This window comes from Schistocerca cancellata, chromosome 3 (assembly GCF_023864275.1).
Source record: "Schistocerca cancellata isolate TAMUIC-IGC-003103 chromosome 3, iqSchCanc2.1, whole genome shotgun sequence".
NCBI lineage: Eukaryota > Metazoa > Arthropoda > Insecta > Orthoptera > Acrididae > Schistocerca > Schistocerca cancellata.
The window spans coordinates 451,676,037-451,686,181 of NC_064628.1; the positions used below are offsets into that span (position 1 = coordinate 451,676,037).

The 10,145-nt window shown below is 44.8% G+C and overlaps 1 protein-coding gene across 1 annotated transcript in view; it reads left to right on the forward strand.

Annotated features, from left to right (window-relative positions):
- LOC126175211 (vascular endothelial growth factor A-A-like) overlaps positions 1 to 9,134 on the forward strand; it is a 68,829-nt gene extending 59,695 nt beyond the window's left edge. The window contains exon 6 of the mRNA XM_049921840.1: positions 8,715 to 9,134. Within this exon, the coding sequence (XP_049777797.1) occupies positions 8,715 to 8,822 (108 nt within the window). The 3' untranslated portion in view covers positions 8,823 to 9,134. The remainder of the gene's footprint in view (positions 1 to 8,714) is intronic.
- The last annotated feature ends 1,011 nt before the right edge of the window (positions 9,135 to 10,145 follow it).

A 10,145-nucleotide genomic window follows, 5' to 3' on the forward strand; every position in this document is an offset into this window, starting at 1 on the left:
ATATAGTTGGGAATATGTATGAGGACTGTGGCTCTGGGTTTGGAGTCAGAAGGACAGCAGGAGAAATAGGGCATGAGCAGTGTTGGTGTACAGGGAGGTGGCATCTACAGTGATCAGTAGGGATCCAGGTAGTAATGGTGTGGGGATGATTGAGAGTTAATGAAGGAAGTTGGCAGTATCTTTGATGAAAGAAGCTAAGCTTTGGAGAGTTGGTAGGAGGTGCTGGTTGACGAGTGGAAATCCTCTCAGCAAGAGCACAGTAACTGACTACATTGAGGCATCCAGGACTGTTACGTCTGTGTACTATGGGAAGCATGTAGAAGGTTGGTGTGTGTGTGAGGGGGGGGGGGGATTGTTGGGGGTGAGAAAGCAGATAGACTCAGGGGAGAGATTCTGGAATGAGCCGAAGGCTTTCACTCAGGATCAGAGGATATTATGGTGGATTTCTGGAATGGGATTACTATGGACGACCACATATGTAAAGGACTCAGACAGTTGGCAGAAGTGTTCTCCCTGGTAATCACTGTGATTCATCATAACAGTGGTGGAGCCTTTTTCTGCAGGGAGGATGATTACATCAGGATCTGTTTTGAGGCTGTAAATGGCTGTCCTTTCTTCTACTAAGAAGTTAGTATTCCTACAGGGCGACCTGGGGTAGTACAGTGGGGCCAATCTGGAGGCAAAGAATTCCTGGAAGGTGAATAGGGGGCGGTTAGGTGACAATGAGATGGGCGTGACAATTGGATGGTGGTAATAACTGGGAGAGGCAAGGTTAAATGCTGATATTATATTGACTGGTTGGAGGGATTTGCAGAAAAGGGTGTTTCAACTTTAGTGATTGAGAGAAGAAAAGTAGTCCTTCGACAAGTCCAATGTGGTTAAAAATGTGTGCAGGCCTATAGGTGAGGCTTTTCTATAGGGTTGAATCTTCTGTGGGATTGGTGGAAATGTTAACAACAATGTTTCAGGTTTGTCTGAGTTCTCTGTTTCATGGAATGCTGGAAGGGAGTTTTGGAGGATGTGACAAACTGACAAGGTCAGCATGCAGGGTCTGGGTGCTACAAAGGGTTGATAAGGGGGTTCTCTGTGGGTGGAATTGGTGTTGATGGGCAGTGGTGCTCCAAGGCAGGAGTACATTGTCAAGAAGTTTGATAATTTGTGGAAGTGATGTCTTGAGTGCTCCTCCAGGTCTTACAGTGTAAGGGTTTCCACTAGGTTTTCCACAATTGAAAGAAGAATGGAGAGAGAGATTGGTGGTGGGAGGACAGGACAAGATGGAGAGGCTTATGTTCCAAACAGACCCAACCACGGGCTGGAAACTGTAGCAGTAGTAGAAGAAGAATATGATGATGATGATGATGATGATGATGATGAGTAGATTCTGCCTTTGAATTTGTAATGGTTATTTGTAAGTGTGGTATTGAAAAGGACAGACTAAGGTGTAATAGGCAGTGATGGGTTAATTGTGGGTAACATAAGCTGGGGAACGATAGTCTATAATAACTCTACACTTCTGCGGTTTGTTGAAGGAAAACTGAACAGTTCAGGATGCATCAGAACATTACACAGTCTGCTCTAGCAACATATATAAAATGTATTCTCTTCCAGCAAAACAATTCCCTTACATACCTTCCTTGTGACAGACATGCTCATGAATACAACTGCCAACTCCACTGGGCAAACAATCACTAAAACATGTCCCACATTGAGCAACTGTAGGATGTAATAGATTGACAACTAATTGCACAACAGGTGGAAGTAATACAGAACATTGTTTCACAAAAGAGCATGTAGGAATGTACTTAAATAATCACAAAAAAACTTAGATCGTGGATGTGAGAACTAGCATGTTGAGCACTAGCACAGTGAGTTATGTTCACAATAGGTTTAAGACAAACAACAGGTTTATTCAGCTAACTCAGTTACTGTTGGGAGCACTGAAATGGTATCGGAAATTAATATTTCTTAGCAAAAGTCACTTGCTGAGAAAATAACATGAAATAAAAGAGCAGCACCATGAGGTAGAGTAATAATAGCATCCTTAGTGACAATTTACCAGGAAAATAAATGCTCTACTCATGTTCCACTTGAGTGTGGGACACAGAACAAAGACAGTAACTGCTGAATATTCACTAGCACAAAGATGATTTTTGCTGACACAAGGCATGGAACTGGTAATGTCTCTCATGGAAGAAATCGTCATGGCAAGATTCAAGGAAATGGAACACAGCTTTTTGATATGAGTGTACCACCCATGATGGGTGGGATGCTAAATCTTGATTAGTACCTGCATGGCCACATGCACTTGCCAGCTGGAGGGAATGTCTTGTAGTGTGATGCACTGCATTACATACCAACCTGCATTGCATGGGTAGAGACTGCATGGCATGGATGATTTTCAGTATTTGGCAATGAGCACCTCAGATATGAAGGGCACAGCCACGTGGCATGTCCATCATGTTGTGCGTGTGGGATCGAACTCTGATGTTGTCACCTTGATGGGAAGATGAGAACTCAGAGTGAGGTTAGGCCAATAGAAGTCCAGCTAGTTGTGGAGCTATAGTCTTGGTCCCCATAGCCACCACCATAGTAGATGGTTGTCCAGTTGCACAACAGAACTGAGAGCTTTGGGTGGAGGTAGGCAGAGGTGCTGCATTAGCAGATGGCACTAGTGAGTTAGGCACATATGGAATGAGGCTGTGTTGCTTAGACCAATGTGCGGTGGAGGGCCGTCACACAGTTCCCACTCCCACAAGAATGGTACATGGAGGAGGAACAAAGTGGCAATGATGGAGGCTGGTACTGGCAGAGAGGTGTGTTTTACCAATGGTGAGGCTCAGGGCTGCCACCTGACTTCAGGACAACGGGCATGAGTTAGGCAGGTAGTTGGCATTCAGTAGTGCAGGGGCACTGCATGACAGGGAGGAGCTAGTGAGTGCTCGAGTGATATATCAGCTGGTGGTGCGTGGGTTGTGGGGTGCTGAGCCAGGTCTACTAGAGCAAGGAGGTGAAGGGAAAGTGAATGAAGAGCAGCCTACTTCAGGAGCTGCACATGCAGCGAGCAGGTGCTGGGTAATGTTGGAAGTGCGGGATGGTAGATGCAGGAACAGTGTGGCACTGCTAGGTCACTACGTGGAGTGGCTGACAACTTAAGAGGCTACATTTGACAGTGCGAAATGCACACATCGGGCACTCTTGAGATTTAGGACAGTGGCTGGCAGGTCTGGGCTAGAGCACTGCAAAAGTATGAAATAATGCCACTAAGAGAGTGACATATGTAGCAAGGTTGGCAGTGTGGCATCAGGGGTATAGTCAGCATATAGCATAGGTGAAATGGCTTCAGGAGAGGTAGAGGGACAGTGGTGGGAGTGCCCTGGACATTGATGATGTTTATGCCTGCATTGTTTGTGGCTGGTGGATTGGGGACAGAATTGGGAGCAGTACCGGCATAATTTGGTGGAATTGCTGCCATCTCCAAGGCAGTGGTGCAGTAGGATGGCATCACTGCAGGTCGGCAGCAGGGGTACAGCGAATGGTGTTGGCACTGGTGCTGGCTTTATCGTTGGTGGGCGGCTGTAGTGTTGATGAGGATGGTGGTTGGGCTGAGTGGTGTGAGGTCAGGCAGCATGTAGGCCTCAGGCTATTGATTTGATCGAGACACAGGTAGGAGTGCCTTGAAGATGTAGGGTGAATTTCTCGGAGTATTGCCTCAGGAGCTGATGGGGGGGGGGGGGGGGGGGGAGTAGTGTGGGCAAAATGGGGACTGGTGAACATTGAAGCACAGCATGACATGGGTGTATGAGGTGAGGTCGCTGTGAGTGAATGTTCTATGAGTTCGTCATTTACTGGAGGGAGGCAGATGGGTTGCAGGAGAGAGGCAGATTGGTGAGCTTCAGGAAGTGGTCTGACACTATGGGTGACTGGCACATAAACAATGTCAGTAGCTGAAATCTCCAGGTCAGCTTTGTGAGTGATATGAAGGCCAATATGTACCAGAGGCAGAGTGGTGGAAGTGTGCATGCATGCTGCTTTGAACCAGATTATGTAAGAGTCGATTGAAGCCTTGTGGAAGGCAGTGGGCAGGAACAGGTGCAGTGAGCCAGTGGATACTTCACACCATGTATTGCTGTTGGAGCCATGGACCAAAGTACATTGAAGTGGAGGCCCAAAGCAGCAACCAGGCAGAGGTGAGTGAGTTCCAGTTTGTGCTCCTGGCCAGTGCTGAGGGCCTCATAGTCCAGAGATGAAGCAACAGTGCAGCTGCAGCTGAGATAGTTGGTGGTGGTGATGTCAATTGCCGGCCGCGGTGGTCTAGCGGTTCTAGGCGCTCAGTCCGGAGCCGCGCGACTGCTACGGTCACAGGTTCGAATCCTGCCTCGGGCATGGATGTGTGTGATGTCCTTAGGTTAGTTAGGTTTAAGTAGTTCTAAGTTCTAGGAGACTGATGACCATAGATGTTACGTCCCATAGTGCTCAGAGCCATTTGAACCATTTTTTTTGTGTCAATTCCGACAACATGACATATGTCAGCAGTAAACTCTAAGATGAATGACTGTTGCTTGAATTTATGTGGAGAGCACTGGTCAATATCTTTTGAGAGGGAAAACATTACCGGTTTGTGGTTGGTGAAGAATGGGACTCTACCAACAGCCAAAAGTATTTGATTGCCTTATAGATAGTGAGGAGCTCTCTGCCATTTGTGTTCCAGTGCTGTTGAGTGACAGAGAGCTAGCAAGTGAAAAAATTCGAGTGGATACCAAGTACCACTAACATGCTTCTGCAGGACAGCACTGATGGCTGCCTCACTTGCATCAGTCTGATGACAAGTGGGCCAGGGGGATGGAGTGGGATGAGCAGGCAGGGTAGTGTCCACCAAGTTGCACTTGGTGGCTGTGAAGCTTTCTTCATTTGTAGTGTCCATGGTATCAGTTTGTTCCCCTTTGTTTTGATGCTATAAAGGACAGTGGTGAGTGGCTCCTGCATAGCAGTGGAAGTCCTCATTTAGCAGTGGCAGAAGTTGAGCAAGCTGCAGAAATGATGGAGGTACTTGACAGTCGCAAGGTGTGGGAAATCGAGGAAGGTTGGGCTGGGAACGAGAGTTGGCAGCGGACAGAGTATCTCTTTCCTGACACAGAAAACAAGTTTTGCGGTGTTGACAATGATGCCAGCATCCTGGAGGCATTCAAAGATCATGTGAAGGTGCTTGCAGTGTTCTTCAAGTGTCACTGAGAAAATGAAGATTTCATTCAAGTAGGTGAAACACCAGAACAACCTCAGAGGCTGAAGGTCATAAAGCCACTCTCATACAAGTGGAAGGACATGATGATGACAATATTCGGGATGTCCTTGGGTGTGACAAGAATCTAGGTGAAAGCTCTACTGTAGTTGATTGTACTGAAGATTGTAGCTCCAGCTTGTACATTATTGTAGGAATGGCACAGGGTACCAGCCAGGAATGGTAAGAGAGTTTAGCACACAGTAATTGCTAGAGGAGTGCCAGAAGACATTCATCTTGAGAAAGTGAAGGGCAGACACCCATGGGCTCTTCAAAGGGTGGAGCATGGTGGCGGCAGTCAGCTTGTGAAACTCCACCTTGATGAACTTGAGATTGTAGCCAGCAGAAGACAGACTGTACAGATGTGGTATCTACACAATGGGCAGCTGAATGACAGACCTACTAAGGTACACTGGACAGAAGTTTGAAACCAGGAAACTGTGCCAGGAAGTCAACATATGGGCCAGACTATGCCAGCTGCCTGCTTCATACTGAAGAAGACAGCAAATTGGATGGTGCTCTTAGTTGATCTCCTAGTACAGCTGTCAGTAAGGTTCCAGCCAACATCAGAGAACAGGCATTACTGCCCAATGAGATCCATTCTCATAATGTGGTTGGGGAGGCCCCATTGCAGGTCAAGGTTGCAGATGCAATGGTACTCACCATATGTGGTGATAGTAGATTTGTAGAGTTGTTCACCACTATCAGAAGGATCACTGATGTAATGCCAGGGGCCTGTATGAGCCGACACAAGAAGATAGACAGGTCTCAGCCGTTGTCGATCAAGAATGGCATAGCTGAGTGAAATCACAGACAAACAGGCACTGAGAGACTGCGCAGCAGCTGCGTGTGCCTAATCTTAACAGCTGTTGGGCTTTCGGGCCCAAGAGCAGGGCTCTTTGCAGTTGCAGCGGTACACTTTGAAGTTCTCTCAGTATCAACAGAAACCGACCACATCACAAGGGGTATTGCTGGAACAGCTGGAGTTTCAGTGGTGGCAGCCATAATTGCATCAGTGGTTAGGGCTGTGTACTCAGGGGTAGTAAAAGTCCAGGTGGGAAACAGAACCCTACCCTACAGTGTTGCCAAGTCAGCACTAAGGTGAACAAGGAAATCATATATCCTGGGCTGCTGGGTATTGTGGTGTGGGCCAGCAGGGAGAGGAGTGGCATGATAAGCTAAAAATGTGAACTCGTGGTGAGCCAGCTGTCAGTGTAATTGTTGGCTGGCAGTGCTGGATGGGAGTGTAGTTGGTACATGGTGGTGGTGGTAACGGGCATGGAGGCCACTGTCTCGTGTGCCCTGTGACTGAGGCTGGCAGTGGCAGTGAGGGAGAGATCAGCATGTGATGCCACACTTTTTATTTGGGGCCAGATGGCAAGCCAGCCAGATGTTATACAGGAAGCCATAGGAGATCTTGTGGGACTCGGTCAGTCTTTGTAAATGGCGCAGAAACGGGGAGCTCTGCCGGCCCTCTCACTGCTTCAGGGAAAGGACCAGATTGAGATGCATCTAGGAGGACTTGAGTTGCCTTATGAGGTGGCGCCCAAGTGTCTTGTAGTGGTGGGCAGTTGCAGGTAACAAAATGACATCAGGGACCTCCATTGCATATGTCGGCTTGAACTGTTGTGAAATGGGTGTCATCAAGGTGAAGCTGGAGCCAATGAAGATGGCCTCTACCATAGAAAACCACAGATAAGGGTCCTAGGGATTGAAGGGTGGTAGGTGAACCATGCCACAGCCAGACAAAGTGGTGGTGGCCGGAAGGGTCTTGGTTGTCGGAGTGGTGTGACTAGGTGGGATGGCGTTGGCAGCAGATGCAGAGGCCAGTGTGGGCATCTGTCTGGATCAGTGCCGGGAGCTGGGCTGCCCCAACTTTCATGGGCAAGTCGATGTTGCAGTGTTGCACTTCTGTGAGGAGTGCGGTTAGTTGACAACAACATCAGAGGGTGCTGGAGTGGCAACTGTGGGTGGCAAGGTTTTGGTCAGGCCAGTGGCAGAGGCCATGGTCATTAGGTGGCACAGTGGCAAACACATGAAATGCACAAAAGTGCGATAGGTTGTGGTGAAAAGCACAAATTATGGCCCGTGGCATGAAACAGTTCATCACATGAAGTACAAAATAGTAGCCCAGTGCTACAGAGTTTGTAGCACTGAAACAGAGGTTGCTCTTGAAGTGTGAGTGTGAGAACAGGTCTGGACACAAGCCTAATGGGGCAGCTAGGACCAAGGCAGCCAGCAACATGCCAAATTTGAAAACTGAGTCATCAGAGTTTATTGTCATGTCACCATTGTAGGAATGTGTCTCTACCTGACTTAATTAAATAATCACAGAAAATCAGCTACAGCTGAGGACATGAGAATAGGTACATTGGTGATGGTTTAATAAATAATGTTCAAAACAGATGTGTGACAAAGCACAGGTTCATTCAACTAACTAAATTACTCCAGGGACCACTGAAACAGTCTCAAATAGTTCTTAGTGAAAGTCACTTGCTGATAGGATAACATTTAATAAAAAGAATGGCACCAAGAGGCACAGTATTAATAGCATCCTTAGTGGTGATGCATCCACAAAATAAACATTTTACATATGTTGCACAAGAGTTTGGGACACAGAAGAAAGTCACTAACTGGTCACTGAGCATTCTTCAGCAGAAACACATTTTTTTTTTTTTTCCAACATGATGTGCTGCACTGATAATGTCTCTCATGGGAGAAATGGCCTGGGCAAGGTTCAGAGGAATGGAGGACACTTTTTACATGAAGCTTGGGATCTTAAATCTCGGCTAGTACCCACAAGGACACATGCTCTTGATAGTGGGAGGAAATGTCTTTTGGTGCCATGAACTGCTTTACATACTGAGCCAAGTTGCATGTGTAGAGAAAGTGTGGCATGGGAAAGCCTGAGTAATTTGCAATGAGGATCTCGGATAAGAATTTTTTGACCACTTTATGTGTCTGTCATGGTGTGTGTGCAGGACTGAACTCTGATATTGTCACCTTGAAGGGAGGATGAGAACTGAAAGTGAGGTTAGGCTGATGGAAGCTTAGGTAGGTGCAAAACAATTGTCTTGGTGCTGGTAGCCAGTGACTGTAATAGATGAGTGTTCAGTCTCATGATCTCTCTTGATCCAATATTGTTCACAGCAAATCAAACTAATCTCTACTTGATAATTCATTGTCTAATAATTAATTGCTTCATCATGAGTTCACATGTCAGTAAATTAAAATGATTTAAATAGAAATTTTGTGTTTGTGTTTTGATTAACCAATAATTAAGTAAACTAATTGAGACATTCAAATTATTGTGCGGTGTCATGAACATAATCTGTGGGACATGCAACTAATTAACTTTTAAATTAGCAGTATGTTGATCTATTCCTTATAAAGCATTAATACTGCCCATTCATATCAACATATCACTCCACTGTTTCAGGAATACAGTGCAAGTGACTGTCAGTGTAACTGCATTAATGGCATGAAGCCTGAAGACTGTGTTAAGCCAAAGGACATGTGGAATATGGATACATGTGAATGTGAATGAATAAACAATGAAGAGTCTTTAAACTGACAGCTCTAAGTTTACAGAAAACATAAGTTTCTTTACCCGACTAAGTTTGTCTGTCTACTCTACAACTTTTTGTTTTATCTTCTTGTAAAGTATTGAGTACTTAGTAACAAAGTAAATAATAATCCTTGAGGCATAAGCTGTGTTAAGCAATAAATTAAAACATATGTTTTAAATACTGAGCATATTATGTAGATTTTATATCACATAACAAACTATATTATTCTGAATACTTTTAGGTACAATGGAAATCAATTTAATGAGCGATTCTAAAGTCATGAAATATATTTTTCCTCCTGATTTGTTGCTTTGTGATTAATTATGTAACAAAGTTTCTTACTTATATGGAATTTCAACCATACAAGTCATATAACCATTTCTGTAATGATTAGTACATACCATATTACAGAAAATACATGAATAGAAAAAAATTGCATTCTAGCTGCATGCTTGTAGAATGCTTATTAAAAAGTCATACTCATTTTTTAAACAAGGGTGCTTTAAACAAATGTGCAATAAAGTATTAACAGTTTCGACTGCTGGTACAGATGTATCACAGGATTTGGAAAACCTAGCAACGTACAACAAATTGTTGAGATGAAATTTAGGTTTGGAAAAAAATTGCAACAGAGATATATCAAGAGATATGAAAGTTTCACAACAATGTTGGTCTCAACTACCAACAGTCTCACTATCTCTCTATCCTCAACAGCAGTCCATTCAGGAATATTATGATTAAAAATGATAATTTGGCTATACTGGTAGCTGTATAGGCAAAGGAAATCAACTGATAGTGCTAGTTAATGTAAGTATATGAATTTGACAGTGCCATATCATCTCAGAAATTTGCAACATACGTTTTATATGAATTAAGTCCTCCGTGAACCATGGACTTGCTGAGATGGGTTGGCTTGCATGCCTCAACAATATAGGAGCCATACCATAGGTGGAACCACAGTGGAGGGGTATCGGTAGCTACCCTCCCTGTTTACCTTTCCCTGTTGCTTCATAACCTGGGTTATGAGTAACTGAATCCACTTTCCCCTCTTCCCTTTTTTCCCCTCTCTCCTCCCTGATGAAAGAACAAAGTTCCGAAAGCTAGGAATGTAAACTTTGTTCTGTTTTGTGTATCTATCGGCTGTACTGAGCTGAGGTAAGTACTGGCCAGCCCCTCTATCTCTTTGTTAGTATTTGTTTCACGTCTTTATATGAGATTTCCCATTAATCATTCTTAAATTTTTTGGTTGTTGATCTCCATTTCAGGAACTGGGAGTTATTTTATTTTCTATCTGAAACTGC